We start from the raw sequence: 21,215 nt of genomic DNA, 5'->3' as shown, positions 1-21,215 counted from the left end.
CAACCTCTGGAGCTCACTTCCCCTTGCCTCTGGGCCCTGCTCCAGAACAGAGCTCTGCCCACCCCAGCTCGTCCCCGGGCCCCTGCTCATCCCTCCTCCGTGGGCCAACTGCAGGCCAGGAACCTGGGGACATGATGGCACCATCTGTCATGCCAGGCTTCTGGCCGCCGCGCCAGCCTCCACCTTGACCTTGAGTAGTGGAGTCGGGCTGGAGTCAGCACATACCACGAGGGGCAGAGACCCGCGTGCTGGCTGGCAGCCACCCAGCAGTGCACCCAGGCCTGGAGCTGCCGTGACCACCTCCCAGGGTGGCAGGGAGTGCAGGCGCAGGTTTCTCTAAGCTGCACCTCCCTGAAGCCCCAGATGGGTCACGTCCATGCCGACCTATGGGCACCTGGCCTTCCCTTCTGTCCCTGTCCTCCTGCCCTGTGCCGCTGCCCCCAGCTGCCTGTGGCCTGCTTCTCAGACCAAATAGACCTTTAGGGAAAGGTGTGTTACTTCCTTTTTTAAGAACCTGAGTTACAATTGACATAGATAAAATTAACCATTTTCAAGTGAATGCTTCAGTGGCATTTAGTGCATTCATAGCGTTGTGCTACTACCCTGTCTACCTAGTTCCGGAACATTCTTCCCACCCCAGGAGGAGACCTCACAGCTCTTAAACAAGCACTCCCCAGCGGGATAATTCTTGAAGATGCAAAAGAAGAACAGGCCCTCACTGAATGTAATACATAAAACGTGGTCAGAATACGCCTCAAAATCAGGAGAGTCCCTTGAACCCCAGTAAGACAGAGGCTGAGAGCACCTGGCCTGGGTTCAAATCTCAACCCCCCCCCCTCTCTGTATAGCTTTTTCTTCTGTAAAGTGGAGGTCATGAATATTCCCCTGCTCATAGGGCTGAGAAGAACATGTGGAACGGGTCATGGAGTACGATGATGTACCAGGCCTCAGTTTCCCCATCTCTGAATGGAGACAACAGTCACCTCACAGGAGGTATGAGGTCCAGAAGTAAGAGCCACTGCAAAGTGCTGTGCATGCAGTAGATGCTCAGTGTGTTGGTCCCGTGTGGGGGCAGGAGCTCAAGCAGAGGGTGCCCAGGTGCCACAGGGACTAGACAGGGGAGGGAGGACTCGAGAGATGGCCCACATCAACCGCTGTGATGTGGAGTCCAAGGGTGAGAGCCAGGAGGAAGGAGAGAGCTGCCACTGCAGACCTACTGTGTGCGGGGCCCTGACGGGTGCTTTGTGTGCGGCGATCACGGCACCCCCTGGCAGGGGCACTGCCTCGGCGCCCAGTATATGGATGAGGAGCCTGAGGTCAAGGCCGTGAGGTTGTCCACATCTCAAAGCCAGAGGAGCCAGCGGCACCAGAGCCCAGACCCGGGAAGCTCTCTGGGGCATCGTGGCCTGCTCTCTACCATGGTCTCCAGTCCATGCCCGCTCACAGGGTGACACAGGTGGAACCAGACCAGCGCCCCAGACAGGCCTTCCGACTTCCCGTCCAGGGCTTCCTCCTCCAGTCTGGCTCTTGCTGTGGGATTTCGCTGTGGGGCTGTGCTGTGGGTACAGGGGTGCCTCTCAAGACCCAGTGTTCATGAACTGCTGTCTTCTTGAGTGCTCCTGCGCTGGTGCCCTGGTAAGCCTGGTGCGGGCCTGGGGGCACCTGGCATAGGACAGGGGCTGGGGCAGGGGTGAATGCAGGGACACAGTGTGCTAGCAAATGACCCAGCATGGGCAGGGGCATGAGAGTGTGGTCACAGTGACAGGCGAACACTGGGGCCTGGACCCAGAAGGTGGGAGTGAGGGGAGGCTCGTACACCATGTACAAAGGCCTAGATTGTTCTGTGCCCAGGGCAGGTGGTGAGCACGAGAAATTCGTATTTCAGAAATGTCACTCGGTTGGGAGGACTGTGAAGAGATGAAGCCACTGGCAGCCGAGAGATGAGTCAGAGGGCTGAGCCCAGTCCAGGTGAGAAATATGGGAGCTTCTGCCTATGGCCTTGGCTGCAGTGATGGGGGAAGGTGTAATGAAGAGGAAGGGCAAAGGGAGCTCATGGCACTTGGGACTGACTGGCTGCCAGGAGAGGCTGCTGGCTGACATCTAATACCTGGCTGTGTCTGCTTTGGAAATGCCTATGATCCACATGAGGAGGTCAGAGTCCTGGCCTGCCTTACTCTTCTTTACCCTTCCCTCCCTTCCTCCCATCATCCACCCATCTATCCACCATTCACCTACCTATTCATTCACTCAGACAACCACCCATCCACCCATCTATGTATCCATCCACCCATCCATCTATCCATCCATCCATCCATCCATCCATCCATCCATCCACTCACTTACCTACCCGTTCACTCAAACAACCACCCATCCACCCATCTATCTATCTATCTATCCATCCTCTATCCATTCCCCTCACCCATGACTCCCCAACCCTGTATTCTCTGAGGCTTGAGCATTTGCCAAGTTCATGACAGATGCCAAGGAAGAGGAGATAAGTCAGAGTCAGCTCTGTTCTACCCTGGAGGAGACAGACATAGGAAGTAAGGGGTGGAAGGGTCCACCCCTCTTGAACCAGGCAACATTGAGTTGGGGGATCTGCTCGCCTCTCCCTCTGGCTTCTCCCAAGTCAGGCACCAAACTGCCTTCCTGCTTTCTGGAGGAAGAGGAGGGCTCATAAGACCATGTCTTTGGCCAGAGGTGGGGAATCAGCATAAGCATCTTCTGAGAGTCCACTAACAGCCTTGGGAACACTTCCAGAACTGACCTCCTCATATTCTCCTGAAACAGTACCCCCTTGGCATGGCACTCAGTTGGGATCCTGAGCCTAAACTCTGAATTTCAGGGTCTACAGTTTTTTTGAAAGTATGTTCATTCACAGGTGAGCATAGGTTGGTGGTTTTGGTGGTTTTAAGCAGAACGTATATAATTCTGTAACCACAGGAGACCTTGGGGATGATATAGCCATTTTACAGGTGGGGAAACTGAGGCCCATGCAGGTGGCTCATGTCAGAACTGGGACAGGGCCCCTGGCATCTGAACTCACAGGCTTGGGCCTCATCAGGCTCAAAGCTGGTCCTGAGGACTTCAGATTAGTACACCTAATTACATATTTAGGACTGGCCCCATGTAGACTGAGCCAGTGCTGTGGAGTTGGGAGAAGGCAGGAGGAGGGGGCTGGGCTGGCTCAGGTCATCTCCTCCTGGCTCTGCATGCAGTGGCTCCTGCTGGCAACTTGAAATCAGCCATGGTGGGAATATTCACACTGTGGACCCTGGCAAAGGCTACGAGCCAAGTTGGAGATAAGCAAGGGTACGAGGGAGGGCAGACACAGAGTTGGGGGCATGAGGGCAGAGGTTGCTTTTGGCAGGTAGCATCATGGAAAATTTCATGGAGCCGTGTAAACCCTGTCCTTTGGCTGCAAGTGGCTAGGGCATTTGGGGAGACAGCAGACCCATGTGCAGCTCTGGTGATGCCGGCGCTCTCCTGGTGGGGTACGAGTCAGTCTGAGGGCCGTGCAGGGGCTCGGCTGGTCCCAACCTGGAGTGTGCCTGGAATGCCAGCCTCCTTGTGCTCCTCTGCTGCTTCATTGCCATCCCCACCCATCCGCCTGCACTCCCAGCAACCCACACACCCAGTCGCCACCTGGGCATATACTAAATGTGGTCTGAGGGCGCTCTGAGCCAGGATCCTCCCTTGTAGTGAGGGACTTTGCTCCCAGCCTCCAAGAAGGGGCCATTGGGTCCGAAAAAAGAAAAGCACCAGGGTCTCCTGCCTAGTCCCACCAAAAAGGGTGAAATGAGAGTGAGTGCTCTTTGAGAATTTCAGCTTCTGCCATAGAGTCAGGTGGTCCTGGGGTGCCTCCACTAGCTAGGCTCAGCAGCTCCAGTAAAGAGCCCCTTCTCCAACCCAGAAGATCTAGGGCTCCCTATGCAGGGGTTTTGAGCTAGATCCCCAGGAGACTACTCCCATCTGTGAAACTCCCTGTGGTTTCATTGGGTCTAAGCTGACCTCCAGTTATAGTAATGTGCTCTAACTCCAGGGTGGGAACACCAGCAAGGTCCAAAGCCCCCTAGTCAATTGCTTCACACCATGAAAGTGCTGGGGAACAATGGCTGTGGTGAAGCCAGAGTACACTTAATGTCTCATTGACCGAGCCCTGGAGAAGGAGGAGCCCTCCCTTGACCCAGCCAAGCCAGCTGCCCCTGTGTCCTGAGGGGCTCAGAACCAGGGTATACCCACAAAGTGCCAGGAGTCTGCAAAATCATCTATTAAACCTGATTCTCAATGCTCCATGATGGAGGCTGAATCACAGATCTTGATTTTCAGATGACACCAGGGGCAGAGTGAATGATCTTGTCTGCATCCCCCTCACCCATTACTCCACCAGTCAGCATTCTCCATTTTCTCCACTCAAACTGGCTCTGGCATCCCTAGGAACTGTTCCTCTCACCATTGTTTCATCACCTGGTCATCTGTGCATACTCACCACAAAACAAGAACACCCGAACCCCTCAAGTTTCAATTTGGATCCTACAACTTGTCCTGTGATTTGAATAAGAACCTGCATCAGTCTGATATTGAATTTCTGGGATAAATGGGGCAGAAACATGACTCTGGGCTTCTCTTGTTTTGGCCTTTGACCTGAAGGAACATGCAATCAGCTTGGACTTTGCTTTGAGAGCAGCTCTTTGCAGAGAACTGCCCATTCACAGCTGCCTGCTTATGACCAAAGATATCCAGAAACCACTTCTCAGCTTTAGAAGCTTACCCATCATTGAAAGGAAAGGCTCTTCGAACATAATGATGTGATTGTCAAAATAATAACTTACACAGACAGGTTGAAATTTGAGTGAATCTCCCAGAATACAGAGCAAAAAGGCAAAAAGACAGAGAACATGAGAAAGAATGGGGGCAGGTGGGATGAACTCACATGGGCTGATAGGAAATCTAGAAAGATGGAACTGAGACAGGAAGTGAGGGTGTTTTCAAGGGAATAATAAAAGCATATTCTTAAAGCCAAAGCTGCTTCACTTTGAAGGAGCCCCTGGGATAGTGAACACAATGAATAAAGAAGAGACTTATACCCAGACCCATCATCATGACATTTCAGAATATTCAAGAAAAGTAGATACGATGAAGTTCTTACAAAGTTTTGGAGAGGTAAACAAAGGATCACCTACATGCAGTGAGTATCCGACAGCATCATAACCTCTCAGCAGAATGAGCAGAAGCAAGATGACAATGAAGCAGTGCCTTCATAGATTAGAAGGAAAACTATTTTGAATCTAGAATTCTACAACACTGAGCACATTTCAAAGCCAGAGCCTTTCAGACATGGAAGTTGACATTCTAGGTACCTTTTACTGAGGTTGTTACTTGAGTATGTATCCTAGTAGAACAAGGCTAAAGAAATACCTCAATTACCAAGTAGCTCAATGAAGCTAAATCTCAGAATGATAATTATACATTGGGAACTGGGGGATGGCGTCCAAATGGGAGGACAGAGAGCTCCAGTAAGAATGAGATGGGTTCCAGTGATACAGAAGAAACAGGAAGATATTTAGTAGCATACTAGAGAAATAATTTCTCTTCCACAAGAAAAAAAGAGAGGCAATCAGAAACTCCAGGAAAAAAATAAGAACTTCATGCGACAATCATGATCCTAATATTAAGCTACACTGTGGCATTACTTTGAACAACTGATGGAGCAGAAGAATAAAAAAATCCAATGGGTTCTGGTTATTAGAAAGCTCCTTTTCACGGGTTTATAAAGAGGAACTGCAGTCCTAGCCTTATACTTGGAAATGATATAAACATTTATAGTATCAAGATTAATGCTTTCCACTGGTTTTTAACTTTTGAAACCAACTATAGACAGAACCTAGAAGACTTTCACAGCAAAGAATTAATGATGCTTTCTGTTGTTAAATTTAGAAATAAAGTGTTAGGGAGGTAACCATCAGAAGAACAAAGCAAAACAAATCAAAAGATACTACCTCACACCTGAATGAGTCTGGATGGCTACTGTCAAAATACATAAAAGATGATCTAACTAATCTAACAATAGATAATCTAGCTAGAGGTACTTCTAACAAGATAACTAGTTAGAATGGCTATTGTCGAGAACACAAGATAACTACTATTGGTAAGGACATGAAGAAATTGGAATCGGCACTGTTGGTGGGAATGTAGTGCTACTATAGAAAACAGAATGGAGGCTCCTCAAGAAACTAAAAATAGAGCTACCACAGGATACAACAATGGTACTCCTGGCATTAACCAAAGATAAATGAAAACACTAACTCAAAAAGATATCTGCACCCAATGTTCGATGCAGCATTATTGACAACAGCCAAGATATGGAAACAACCTAAGTGTCCACTGACAGATGAATGGATAAAGAAGAAGTGTTATACATACACAATGGAATATGATTCAGTCATAAAACGAAATAAAATCTCACCATTTACAGCAACATGAATAAACTTCGAAAGCATTCTATTAAATGAAATAAGTCAGGTAGAGAATGACAAATACTGTATGATTTCACTTAAATGTAGAAGAAAGCAGAATAAATAAACAAGAGAAAAAAAAACCCATAAATATAGAGAACATAGATACAAAGATTGGTGGTTGCCAGGAGGCGGGGATGAGGGAGTGGATAAAATAGGGGAAGGTGTCAAGAGGTATAAGCTCTCAGGTATAAGATAAATAAATCCCAGGGATGTAATGGACAGCATGGTGCCCACGGTTAAAAATCCTGTGTCGTATATTTGAAAGTTGCTGGGATACCACATCTGAACAGTTCTCATCACAAGGCAAAAATTGTAACGATGTGAGGTGACAGATGTTAACTAGACTTCTCACGGTGATCATTTTGCAATTTGTACAAATATCAAATCATTATGTTCTATACCGGAAACTAATATAATGTCATATGTTAATTATGTCTCAATAAAAAAAAAAGAAAAAAGAGACATAAGGGGTAATCACAGAGGTAGGAAGGTAATCCTCAGGCGAATGAAGCAAGACAAGTAAAAAATGGTCCCTCCTCCGAGCAGAGTTGCATAGAGGAAGCTGGGTAGGGGTGGGAGATGAGGTTTCTTTCCATTCCTAGCCCCGTGTCATTGGTTAGATTAATAACTTATTTTACTCTGTAATGGATGCTGTATCTGTCTCAAAATTTGTGGAAGGAAGAAAACTCTTACCCTGAGAATGGAGGAGGGGCAGGTGCCCTGGGGCAGTCAGGGGAAGTGGATACTTCGCTGAGGGCTGATGTCAGGAAGCAGCAAGAGGATCGGCAGAGGGTGAGCAGAGGGGCAGGAGTCCCGGACCCTTGTGATGGGTCATGTGGGAGGGGAGCAGACCCAGGTCTCCCACTTGGGCACTGGATGTGCTGTTTATCACGATGGTGATGGCAGAGGAAAACATTTTTTAGGGGAAACCATTGGGATGCACTCTCTGGGGCCGTGACTCATCCCACTGGAGACCTGGCTCCAGCTGCCATATGCGTGCATATGGTCCCACTGGGAGAGCCAGCTGGAAGAGCTGTTGTGGTGACTTCTTATGTTGCCTGTGCCCAGAGATTCACCCCTCTCCTTCTTGGTCTCAAGAAAGTTACAAATTGATATATACTTGTAAAAAAATAAAAATACAGATATGGGGGGGGAGGAAGATATCACAAAATTGCCTCATTCCCTATCCCAAAGGAGCTGCCTTGAGAGCTTCATTATTCATCACTAGGCCTAGCCATAAATTAACAGAGAGGAAAAAAAAAAAAAAGCCCAGAGTATACTTCCTGGTGAATCCAGCAAGTGAACATACTTTGGGGATTAATGCCTCTCTTTTAAGTCTAAGGAATAATAAAAAACATAGAAATATAAAATAATGATGGAGGGAGAGTGGGGGAAATCAGTGTTTCTTGTCATTCAGTTCTTACTACCTACACGCCGAGGCAGTCTTCTGGAACACAAAGTTAGGGTTTCAAAGGAAAGCCAGCTACCCACACACGCTGTCCACAATTCAGCATCCCTCTGGATTTATATAGCGCATGCCTCTAAGCTGCAAGCACTAAGCATACATTTCCCCATTCATCCTGTCAGGAACACCACCGCGGATGTGGCCTGAGCTGGAAGTATGATCTCTACTTTGCAAACAGGGCTAGGGATCAGGGAATGGCGCACAGAGAGGGACAGCGAGTTGTCCAAGGTCACGCAGCATGTTAGCTGGAAAGTCAGATGAAAAAAACAAAAAAAAAATTTTTTTCAAGGGCTTCACAAGGCTTCAGATAATGTGCACATATAGTTCCATATTCAGAGTCTGTCTCTGGGGAGATCCTCAGGAAACCAGCAGTGGGGGTTTTCTCTGGGGAGGAGTGGGGGCCGGGAGAGGTAAGGATGAGAGGGGACCTGCTCTGATGCTGCACCTGCACATTTTGAATTTTTTATTGGTGTGTCTATATTTCCAATCGCCAATTTAAAAAAACGCATAGGGATCCCTGGGTGGCGCAGCGGTTTGGCGCCTGCCTTTGGCCCAGGGCGCGATCCTGGAGACCCGGGATCGAATCCCACATCAGGCTCCCGGTGCATGGAGCCTGCTTCTCCCTCTGCCTGTGTCTCTGCCTCCCTCTCTCTCTCTGTGTGACTATCATAAATAAATAAAAAAAAAAAAATTAAAAAAAAAATAAAAAAAAAATAAAAAAATAAAAAAACGCATAAAATTGGATGATGAGGTCAGAAAGCCATGAAAGCATGCAGCTATGGCTCGTGGACGTTCGCCTGGAGAGCAGGCACGATTTGCCACCCTTCTCATTCAACTGGTCTCACTAAGGAAGAGGAATGGCAGCCTGTCACATTCTTAGATGCTTTCCCCGCGTGGTACTTCTGAACGCAGCCCTTCCAGGCAGGTCCGAAGCTGCAAGTGCAGCTTTGAATGTGTAAGGAGATGTTCCACGAGGGATTTGCTGACAACAGGGAGCAGGTCCAGTGCCCGCACGCACCTCTGGTGCTCCTCCCTGTAAGACCCCAAAGAAGGTGGAGAGTCCTCCTCACCCTGCACTCACCCCACGTGCAGTGCCGTGGCGGGTCCTGGCCCTTCTTGCTACACCTTGCACCTGGAAGCCATCCACCTGTCTATCCCTAACCCTCCACTGGCCCGAGCTGCCACCATCACCATCATCTGGCCACCATCACCATCGTCTGGCCAGGAAGACAGCAATGGACTCACAACTGGTCTCCGTTCTTCCTTCCGTCTGTTTAACTCCTGCAAAGTTACCTGGATCATGTCACTCTTTTGCATAAAGCCATCTAGCATCCCCATGGTGTGAGTGGGAAGAAATCCACTCGTCTTCCACAGAGCAAAAGTCCTTCTGTGGCATCGTCCTTTCTACTCCCTTCCAGGCCACTGCTGTTTCTGTATGGCAGCTTCTCTTTTCACCTCAGGACCTTTGTACATGCTGGGCTTTCTGAAGACGGCTGTTTCTCACCAACTGCCAGGTTTCAAATCAAAAGTCACTTTGTCACAGAAACTTCCCTTGGCCCCTTATATAAAGCTAGCTGGCTCCAACCTGCCCAAGAGACTACATGGTGAAACTGTTGATTTGGTGCATAGCATTAACCACTCTGTGGGATTCCCTAGTTTATTTATGTACAAACTTCGCTATTTTCACCAATTAAGTTTTAATCTACATGAGGTCAGAGACTGTGCTCATCTTATTTACCTTTATATCCTTAGCTCCCTGAATATTTGGCTTTTGATGAATATTGGTTAGACAGACAAGAGGAATGGATGGGTGCATGGGCAGATGGATGGGTACATATGGATGGGTGGATGGGTAGATGGATGGTTGGGCAGATGGTTAAATGGATAGATGGTTGGATGGATGAGTCGGTAGATGACTGAATGGCTGGCTGATGGATGAGTGGATAGGTAACTGGATGGCTGGATGAGTGGATAGATGGATGGGGTACATTCAGCCTACAGTGAGAGCCTAAGGTCTCCTTTTCCTCTCTCACGTAGACTTCTCCTGGGTGCCCCATGCTAATGAGGCTGGAGATCTGATTTAAAATGAATGGGAACCTGAGACTCCCAAACTCTGTATTGAGAAGTGTTTTTAAAAACAAGATTGAAATATCTGTAAGGTCCTGTGTAGAAATGGTCCCAGGTTCTCTGCTTTCTGATCTTGATCATGTGCCTGCATTTCTAGACACTTCTGCTGTGTGCAAATAGGGGGAGTGGAAGGGAATCCTCAGAAGAGAACTGGTCAGAGTAACTGTACACATTCAACAATGGATGGGGGTGTTTTTGTCAGACGACCCTTAAGCTCAAAAGAGGGGGTGAAGAGGGGAGAGCCACCTCCTGACTGATTCAGAAACCGTCTACGTTGAGTCTCGCTTCCTACAGCATTTTTCTTCAATTACATCTGCATCTGCAACGGGGCGGCCTCCGCCGTGACTGCCTGCCCAGACCGTCGCCCCGCCGCCTACGGTGGGTAATTGGCCCGGGTGCTGGCGCACCACCCAGATCTCTGTGGCTCACCAGGCCGTGTCTGACGGAATTTGGAAGAGCGCTAATGAACTGCTGGCTGGCCTGCCCAGTGACACGTACGCCCCTCAGACGCCTTCTGCCCGTTTAGCCAGGGCCCGGCCTCACCCCAGCACCCGCTGGAGAGCTACGCATGCTGCCGCTGGGGTTGGGATGGCCAGTGGGAGCCACGAGCTCCCTCGCCCCTGCCAAGAGTGCAGTCTGGAAGGGGTCAGTTCTGGGAGGCAGTGGCCCCCCCCTACACTAACCCCTACCGCCCGTGTGGAAATGTCCAGACCTGATAACCCGGGTGCTATCATCATTCCATCTGCCCCACACACTTCATCAAATGATGGTTCCGTGTCTGCCAATTTCTCTCAAGCCCAGGCCAGGTCTGTGGTCAGCTTTGGGCAGTAACATCTCCACCGTGGGACGGACGGGGCTGTGGGCGAGGGTCCCGGATTCCAGGCGCAGGAACCCGTGCAGCCCAGGGCCAGGTCCTGATGTGACCTTCCTTCCTGCACTTCAGTGTTCTCTGTGAAGTGTTACCCACTGACTTCCAAGGTCACTGGAGGGTGGGCAGCAGCAGCTGTGATCGAGGAAAGGCATGGGCATGCGGCAGGAGGTTAATAAATGGCACGATGATTACTCGTGTGTCTTTCTGGGCAACTGAGCCCACAGTGGGTCTGATGCCCCCTCCCTGGGAGAGTGGGGGCGGACTCCTGAAACATGGTCAAGGGCACAGCTTTCATCATTTGCTCAGAAGCTACCAGGTGGCCCGGGTGTGGCTGGATGTCTTTCTTCTCTATGGTTCCAGACCTCGGACAGTAACATGTAAGACAAAAGTCTTTATCTGGGCACCCAAGAACAGGGAGGCATAGCTGGCAGGGATCTCACAGTCACCTGGTTTAACCTTCTATGACATTCTGGCAAGAGAATGCCTACCCTGCTTGACTCCCTGCAATGGTGGGGGGCTCATCACCTCTTGACACTGCTCTGTTCTACCTCTGAACAGCTACGACGGTTCTGCACACCTGCTGTTGGCCACGTGGCAGGTAGTATGTGTCCCTGGTGCGTTCCAGTCCTGTTGTCAGCCACGTGACATGCTACCAGCCAGCCTGGCCCCAGAGTCTTCTCTTCCAGACTCAGCCAACTCAGGTCCTTTGATGGTTCCTCTGTGGGGACTCCGCCTGTTTCAAATGCAGAGTTTGTGCATATGCACCTTCATGCACACATATGCATCAGGGGTGGCCTCTTGGTGGTTCTCTGCCAGCAACAGGCCTTGGGGGGACCGGGCCCTGCAGAAGCCATTGCCTGCAGGCAAGTCATGGCTGTCACAGGCTCTTCCCCAAAGCTGCACTCCTGGGCTGGATGGCCCTCCACATAACCATGGCGACAGCTCTAGGCCTTTCTTGGAGCTTCAGGCACCCTCCTTCACAAAGCATGACAGGCACATGGGCTGTGACCATGTGTCCAGGCTCCATTTCAACAGGCAGTCTCTTGCTGCGGCAGAAAAAATTCATCTGACCCAAACAGAGACTCCTCAGGAGAAGCCGGGGTCAGGCGTAGCTCCCTGGAAGTCACCAGCCTGGAGCATTCTCTCCCTCGGCTGTGCTGTTGGCCAGGCCAGGATCGCAACTTGAACATTCAAGGTCAACAAGTAGGCAACATTAGCAGGATCTGGACAGTTGGCCAAGCCCCTTAGGAGGCGGATGACCCAGTTCCTCTGCTGGGCGTGGGATTCTTGTCCTAACACATTTTGTTTATGACGGAAAGGTGGTTGGGACAGGTCAGCATGAAAACCACGTCCTATCTGCAATTTCACTGCTAGATGCGAGCCCCAAAGAACTGGAAACAGGTGTTCAAACATACTTGTGTGAGAACGTCCACAGCGGCACCATTCACAAGAGCCAAAAGGTGGAAGCAACCCAGATGCCCAACCACAGAGGAATGGCAAGCAAAATATGGTGCACATGCACAATGGAATATTCTTTGGCCTCAAAAAGGCAGGACATTCTGACACCTGCTACAACACGGATGGGCCTGGAAGACGCTACATGGAGTAAAATATGCCAGCCATAAAAAAAAAAAAAAAACAAATTCTGTATGATTCTACTCCTATAATGTCCTGGAGTTCAGAGAGGGTGGAGAGTGGTCACAGGGGGGAGGGACGGGGTCAGTGTCCCCTGGGGACAGAGAGTGGCCGGTGCTCACAGGGCTGGAGGAGGGACGGGGTCAGTGTCTCTTGGGGACAGAGAGTGGCTGGTGGTCACAGGGCTGGGGGAGGGACGGGGTCAGTGTCTCTTGGGGCAGAGATTCAGTCCGAGAAGATAGAAAGTCCTAGAGATGGATGGAGGGATGTCCACACAACAACGTGAATACACCTAATGCTTCTGAGCTGTGCATTTAAAAATTATTGAGACCATAAATTTTACATTATGTGTATTTTATCACAATGAAGAAGTTTAGAAAGAAGGATGTACTGATCCCTCTAAACATGGATGAATCTCGTGGACGTTATTCTAAGCAGGGAAGCCCCACAGGAAAGGTCACACAATGAATGCCTGCCTCCCTTTACACGAAACTCCCAGAGAGTAGGTCGGTGGGGGCTAGTGCTGTGGGCAGGGGGGGTCATGGCTAGGCGCTCCCTTTTGGGGGGATGGAAATGTTCTAGAACTAGATGGCATGGTGGTTGCAAGATACTATGAATGTACTAAGGCCACAACGTACGTTTGGAAATGGCAGTTAGATTATGTGAATTTTATCCCAGTGAAAGAGAAACAGATGAAAGCAGGTTTGATCCCTCATAGGATCATAGTCTATGCTGCTCATCACAGACCCACCGGGGGCCCCAGGGTATGAGGCAGGGCCCAGGGCAGGGTGTTCAGACTCTTCTGCAGCCTGGGCCTTCGGGAGGAGATGGTTTGGTGGGCTTCTCTGAGGGGGCCCCAGGGATGGCCTGTCGGGTCACACAGCCTGCATCCCCCACTTTCTCTGTGTCACATGCTAACTCTCATTGAGGCCACCGTCCACAAAAAGCCCTCTGTCTGGGTCAGGGGACAGGATTTATTCTCCACACCCTCCCGGCCCCCAATGTAGGGAGTCTGGTGTTTGTGACAGGAATGAGGGGTAGAGAGACGTGGTGCTTGGGGACAGTGAGAGCCGGAGAAGCAGAAGTGACAGCAGGGCAGTGGCTGTCGGTGAGGCTCACCTGGCAGGACCCCAGCCTGCCTCGGCCTCCCCCAGAGTTACAGGGAAGAGGCACACAGACACCCATGGACATCTCGTGCCTGTATCGTTTCTGTGGGGAAGTTCGAACCTGTGCCCCATGTTGCATCACCAAAGGTGCACTGCTCTCTGCATGAACCAAACACTGCTCCCAACCGGCCTTTTAACAGACGTCAGAAAGCAAACCTGCCAGGCTCCAAGCTCTGCCTGCTTGGGGCCACACTGTTCAAGGGGGATGAGTCTTTCTTGTACAAAAACCTCAACTCAGAGGCAGAAAGAAGCAGAAAATGTATCTGAGGTGGAAGCCCAGAGTGATGGCATCCTAAAGATTCCTGGTGGCCAGTGCCTGTCATCTCTGACATCTGTGCTGATCCCCACGTAATGCTTAGTCTTCCTCCTCCTGGTTAGGCAGCCCTTCCCTCCTCTGAGCCACCCCACAGGTACACCCAGTCCCGACCCCAAACCTCGGGCAGTACCGAGACCACATCTTGGGGAGGTTCTCCAGAAGACAGTGGCTTCAATGCAGCCCATGTACAGGGGGTCACAGCAGACCCACTGAGGGAAAAAGCCAAGGGGGCGCGAGTGCCCCATGCAAGCTGGTCCAGCGTTTTCATGGCACAGGTGAGCATCTTTGACCAGAGTGGGCCTGGCAGAGAAAGAGCCACATCTTACCTGGTAGCATCGAAGCTGTCATAGGAACCGACCGTGTAGTGCCTGAAGAGTTTCTTGCTGCGGTCTGCACGAGTTTCTGCACAGAGAGGGAAGAGAAACACGGTTTAGAAAAGTCACAGTCCCTGGACGCAGAAATCAGGCCAGCTGGGCCTTTCATTTATCTGACCTACGAAGCGCCAGACTTGCTCTCCTGTGGAAAGATCTGGGAGGAAGTGAAGGCCTTGTTCTGGGACCTGACTTTGCAAAATTGGAGGAGCCCATATGAACCCCAAGGTCGGCTTTTGCAGAGTCAATACTCTGCCTTGTGGTTTAAGCTGGAATAACAGTGCGCCTTGGGCTCACGGAGCCCGCCAGCATGGTTTTCTCAAGTGCTGCTGGGTCTTCCAGCAGATCCGAGGGTGACTGCCTTTTGGGAAGAGAATGCTTATTGTTACTTTTCTGGTGATAGATGCTCTTTCCTAAAAAACAAACAAACAAAACCACAACCGTGATTCACATTCCTCATTAAGTCCTCTGCTTGCTTTTCTGACTCAGCAGATTTCGACATAAACTTCGGGGGACGTGGTATGTGCCCTGTCATTAGATTTAACGCATAGCTCAAGGCGGGACGGAGAAAACCCACCACCACACAAAAACAAGATTTGGCGGCTCAGTGATTTGCTGTTCAGATATTTCCCCCACAAATAAAATCTCCTGCACAACCTCCTTCCTAAGCCCTGGGAAAAAAACACAGAGGAATTATGGGACTGACCTCAGGAAAACAGCTTAAAATCTCACGATAACTTCTGTAACCCTCTCTGTGGCCAATCCACATTCTAAGCTGAACCAGCACACATATTCAAACCCCAAACATATACCTTCAGTTAAAAAATGAGTGCACGGGGATCCCTGGGTGGCGCAGCGGTTTAGCGCCTGCCTTTGGCCCAGGGCGCGATCCTGGAGACCCAGGATCAAATCCCACGTCGGGCTCCCGGTGCATGGAGCCTGCTTCTCCCTTTGCCTGTGTCTCTGCCTCTCTCTCTCTCTCACTGTGTGCCTATCATAAATAAATAAAAATTAAAAAAAAAATGAGTGCACGTAAGCGTACTGAGGAAATTCAGGTAGCATCATTTGGCTCCTTTTATGCGGGAGGCAGGTGGTTCAGCAAACACGCAGGCTCATTTTCTGTACAGAATGGAGTTGCCTTTGGGGGATGGGAGGAGCAGATGTCCAGTCCAGGACTACATTTCCCAGCTGCCCTTGCATCCTGGTAGGGCCACATGACCACTTTCCACCAATTGAATGTGAGCAACGGAATGGCATATTTCATTACAAGGATGGGGTGGTGGTGGTGGGGTGTCTCTTGTGCCTCCCTACCCTCTCTTGCCACTTTGCCCAGCTCAGAGTTAGGACTGCTGGGCCCTAAAGGATGGTAGACTCTTCTAGGGTCCCCACAAGATGCCTGGGTCTCTGTATGTTGAACTGTTGAAGTGAGCAACAATTAGACGTCTACCACATCATGCTACACGAGAAGGACTTACTTGGTACAGCAGCTAACACTGTCTTAACCAATGTGCAGGCCAGGTCCTCTGGGACTTGACTCCCACCTGCCTTTCCACCCCTTTCCCATCACTAACCCTGAGGCTCCAACAACACAAAATGTACGATTCCATGAACAACAACATCATTATCGTCGCCAACACTAATTGAGTACCTGCTGTATACCAGGTCCTGTTCCAAGTGCCATTCCTATATTCACTTCCTGGACCCTCATGACCCCTGCTGATGGGGCATGTTCTGCTTTGTAGGCCACCTTTCAAATCCTGCTCAGGACCTTGGGGGTCCTCCTCATGGAGTTGAGCCCTCTGTCTCTGCTTTATGTGTCCTTGCTGCATCATCACTGACAATTTTTGGAGTCCTTTCCCTGCACTTCGGTCTGGTCATCTGGGCTCAGCCATTCACTGGTCACAGCAGCCCAGCAAAGGAGATGGGACTGCAGCCATTTTATGGATGGAGATGGTAAAGCTGCCAAGGCAAAGTCACATGTTCACTAATGGCAAGGTCAGGATGAGTCTCTCGGCTGGTAAATGGGCCCCAGGCTCAGGCACAGACCACCAGACCACACTAACTGACCCCTGGAGGCGGTCCAAGTCCCCTTGCTCTCTACAGTGCTCAAGGGTGGGGACTGGCCTTTCTCTCTATCCCCCCACCCCCCGCCCATACCTAACCCCTGCTGGATACCCACTCCAAGTGCTTGTCCACCTCATCTAAGTGACCTATTGTGTAATTAGCAAAGAAAGCAAACCGCACACCATCGGAGTAGCTTGAGTACATGGGACCCTTGCTGGGCTGGGCACTGGTCCAGCTAAGCTGCATGTACCTCTTCTGTGTTTGGCACCTGGATGAAATGTGCCCACATGTTTTGTGTCTTCCTCCCCTCCTCTTTGGCTTCTGTAGCATGCATATGTGCAATCTGAGTCATTTATTAAGCCTACAGGGGAGACAGGTCCTGTGCCTCGCATGCAGGGACTAGGAGACTCACAGAGTGTGGGGCCTTAGCTCTGCCATCAGGGGCTCATAAACCTGAGGATGGGGTGAAGACAGAGCATGAGGACATGGACCTTCTGTGGTCTAGGCTAAGGGCACCAGCAATCAGATGACTGGAGGAAGTACATGGGCCAGGCAATACATCTGGCCAGCTCAGCCCTGTGACATCTGTGTGGGAGCCCCATATGTGCCAGGCCCTGAAGGGATATGTAGGATTTGAACCTCATTGTGTTAAGCAGAGTAGCTCACAAAGCCACTGAACAACCATGGGGAACTCTCTGTAAGCTGCTATTATTACTCATAATTACCTTGCTTGCTTAAGCCCTATGTAGGCAGCTCTAAGCTGGTCGTCTAGGGAAGTATTGGGCACTGAGAGATGACTGGTGTAGGCCTTTGGCTAAAGTCAGAGGTTGTGGGTTCCAGCAGCAGAGAGAGTGTGCAGCAAATGTGTGTGTGTGTGTGTATGTGTGTGTATGTGTATGTGTTTTCTAGAAGAAACATTTCAGAAAGGGAGCCATTTCTAGCCTAGGTCAGTTAGCCAGTGGTTCCTAGACTTTGGGATTACACGGACCAATAAAATCTTAAACAAAAGAGGGAAGAATGTAGACTGACATAAAATTTACCAAGTTTTTATTTTGGTTCAGTAAGAACATTGAGAATAATAGGTTCCCTTCTGCTACCTCAATTATCTTATTAGAGAAAGGAGACCCATAGAAATGAGACCTGCCTGATGAAAACCTCCCACTGCAGAGGTCTTTCCTGTCCTCTGGCTCCTGGACACAGTCATACTTCTGCTTTGGATATGGCCCCAAAGATCAGTGAAGAGGTACTGAGGGAGACATCATTGCCACCATCAGGGTCATTACCATCGTCATCACCATAGTCATCATTGCTGCTGCCATCATCACCATTGCCACCATCACCGTCATCACCACCATCACCACCATTACCTCCATCATCACTACCATCAACTTCCTCACTTCATCATCACCATCACCACCATCACCACCACCATCTGCTGCATGGCACATTCCGATGAGAGACAAAATGATTTCGTAGAGTCCAATATCTTGGAACAAAGAGACCCGAAGGGGCTACACCATCAGGTGCTGCTGAGACATGAAGATGCTGAGGTGAAGCCCCAAGTCCGGGTTGGCTTTTGGTTCTATTATCGTAGAATGTAAAGTATGTGGAAACAAGGAAGGAGAAACAACTCAAGAAACCAATCATGGGAGGCACAGCAGGAAACTGTGTATGTGACTGTCTGCATGGGTCTCAGGGGGGCATTAACTAGGGGGCTGTGGGGGATTGGAGAACTGACATCAGCAGGCTTGGCTGTCTGTCCACCATCATTGCTGTTTTCAGTATGGGCTGATGACAGGAATAACTGGCTTCTGCCACACGCATAAAGCTATTGCCATTCATCCGTGTCCCTGTTCTTATTTCTTTTACTCTCTGAGATCTTGCTCTCCCATAATCATCACCATTACCTCCCTCATCACCATCACTGCCATCATCATTGTCCTCATCACCATCATCACTATCACCACCTCCCTCATCACCATCATCACCACCTCCCTCATCACTATCATCGCTGTCACCACCTCCCTCATCATCATCATCGTCATCATCATCATCATCACTGTCATCATCATCACCATCACCACCCTGATCATTATTATCATCACAGGAGCTCTGCTAAGTCATCTCTTCACTTCATCAAAATGAAGTTTTCCACCTTATTTGGTCTTCACACAGAACTCGTGGTAAGTGGCTATCTTGCTCCTGTTTTCAGTTTCTGACCTGGGGAGAGAGAAGGTAGGCTAGATTGCTCTCAGGACACTTCCCCTCTGTCACCGTGTACACCTCATGTCACCACCAGGGTTGGCCTTTGTTGGCAGCCTGGGACCTGCTGTCATTGTGCAGAGAGCCGGGGGCTGCTGGCTGCCTGGGCTGACCGCTTCCCAGGACTCACTGATGCAAATGTGAATCACAGATAGAACACTTTGGACTGGGCAAAGGGGAGAAGCATGCATTTGAGGACAGGCGAGCATTCCTGTGGGTGGATGACAGCAAGACACAGAGCTTTTCAGAGAGGCATCTTGGCCTCAGCTGGAACCTCCACCACCAAGTCAACTTCCCAGGTCACTGGCCTCTGGGCCCCTGTTCAACCAGCAGTGGCTGCAGCCCCTGACACTCCTTACTTTATAACTAGGAGCAGGGGCATCTAGGCCTCTGCTGCAGCAGAGCCAATGATGCACACTGCTGCACCCAGCCCAGCAGGCCTTATGTGGGACACTGCATGGTGGAGGGATGCTGCACCTCTTCCCCACCATTTGCCTCTGGGTCTGCCCGGCACTTGCCCAGCACCGGGAGTAGGAAAGGAGGCATCACATGCCAAGCTGGGGGCTGAAATTCCTGTGCTGCTGTCACAAACCTCCCAGAATGTCTCAGACCTGCAGGATTGTGGTAAGTGAGGTCGGTCTTGAAACCCCAGCTACTGTCAAGGGCAGACACTGGGGGTTTCCTGTGCCCATCTCAATCCTGAACAAAAGGACAGACCTGGGGCTCTGAGTGGAGGCAAGGGGCACAGACCCCATGACTGTCAGCAGGTCCTGGGCAACTGTCATTCTGTTATTCAGATGTGGACACACACATTCGAAGACTGCAGTTGGCTGACTTGGTCACTTACACACCCAACACAGCCCACTCCAGGCTCTTGGGTGTGGTCAGAAATCCACGCGTCCTTCAGAGGGTCCTAACAAGAGCCCTCAGAGCCCCCATATCTGCCTCCACTCTCCATCCTGCACTATCACTCTTCATCTTCTATTTGCATCGAAATTACCGACCAGCCATACCTTTCACAGTCCCTGTGCAGAAGACATTCCCCTTCTCCTGGGCTGTGCCTCCCTTGTTCTTTGGGGTCAGTCCTTTCTAAGGCCAGCCTGGTGGTCGAGTGAGGCTGCCCAGCCCCTCCCCATCCCCACTGCCCAGCCCCGGACTCCAGTGTTTGGCAAGGGAGCCTGGCAGGCTACGCTGTCCTTTGACCACAGCAGGTGCCTGGCACAGGGGCGGGGCATGTGACCCTGGTGGGGACAATGGATCCTACTCTTACTGCTGCTATTTCTACTTTTGAGGCCACTGTGGGGGAGACGCTGCCTGGGAATGAGTCACACCAAGGACAGTGGAGCAGCTGGCAGGGAGGAACTGACCAACTGCCCTGGTGACATGGTCTGAAGCCCGGCACACAATCCACAGCTATGCCTGACTGTTTAGTTACACACACCAAATACATTTCTTTTTCAGTTTAAGACAATGTCGTTTACGTTGTTTTTAGCCAAAAAAAGTTCAGAAGGATGCAGTAATGCACTTAATGGTTTGCAAGTTTGCACTGACAGCCAGGAAAACAGCCACCCAAGGTATGGTGCTCACACTGAGTCTGGGCGCCTGCATCCCTTCCTCGGGGAAAGGACTGCTCCCTTCACCACATGGGCATCCTGGAGGAGCTACCTCTCTAGAGGCTTGGCACCCTGATCACCACAAGCACAGCTGTGCCGCAGGCTGCTCCAGGCATCATGTGGGACTCTCCTGGACCCCATCATTAGTATTAAGGGACCATGACACACACAGGACCCAACTGGCATTTTCTGAGATGTCCTGAGGGCTTGATGCTGCAGGAGGTGACCTTGCCTCGGCTGGATATCCTTAAAAGTAGTCTGGGTCAATGAGTTTTGAGAAGTGACTTATATAACTTCTTGGATGTTTGGAGCATTCAGTCCCCAGTGTGAGCCTGTCCCTTGGTCCCAGCATTGATCTTTGCCCAGGGGCATGGTGATCAAAATATGAGATGATGATTGCTCTGTCAGCCTGGGCCTCCCAAGAAGCCCCCTGGGGTACATGACAGACATGTGGCATGAGAAATAAACCTTTGTGGTTTATTAAGATTAGGGACCTGTTTTGTTACTGCAGCTTTACCTAAGCTGACTGATGCAGACCGTGCATGGTCTTCTCTCTCAAGGGAGCCAGAACATTCCACGTTTTGCTCAAGCCTGGCAGAGCTGACTTTCTGTCACCAGCAACCAAGAGTCCTGGTGAGTATAGGGGAAAAAAAAAAAAAAAGACTAGACATGATCAAGGCAAGGTCAGAGCTTGGCCCCTTGTCTGGGAGGTTGTCCATACTTTCCAGAAGAAGGTGGAAAACCACCCAACAAACAACAGGAATGTATCTCAGTAAACATGGACGGAGCCCAGCACAGTAGCACATG

At 50.4% G+C, this 21,215-nt stretch overlaps 1 protein-coding gene across 5 annotated transcripts in view; it reads right to left on the bottom strand.

The window, feature by feature from the left end:
• Positions 1–21,215, bottom strand: part of SHANK2 (SH3 and multiple ankyrin repeat domains 2) — a 480,960-nt gene that overhangs the window by 170,874 nt on the left and 288,871 nt on the right. For all 5 annotated transcript variants that reach the window (XM_025451799.3, XM_035701273.2, XM_049096284.1 and 2 more), the window contains one exon: positions 14,425–14,500. In XM_025451799.3, the coding sequence (XP_025307584.1) occupies positions 14,425–14,500 (76 nt within the window). The remainder of the gene's footprint in view (positions 1–14,424; positions 14,501–21,215) is intronic.

This window comes from Canis lupus, chromosome 18, assembly GCF_003254725.2.
Source record: "Canis lupus dingo isolate Sandy chromosome 18, ASM325472v2, whole genome shotgun sequence".
Lineage (NCBI taxonomy): Eukaryota > Metazoa > Chordata > Mammalia > Carnivora > Canidae > Canis > Canis lupus.
Note: the sequence above shows the minus strand (reverse complement) of the source record. Positions and strands in the feature narration are given on the sequence as shown.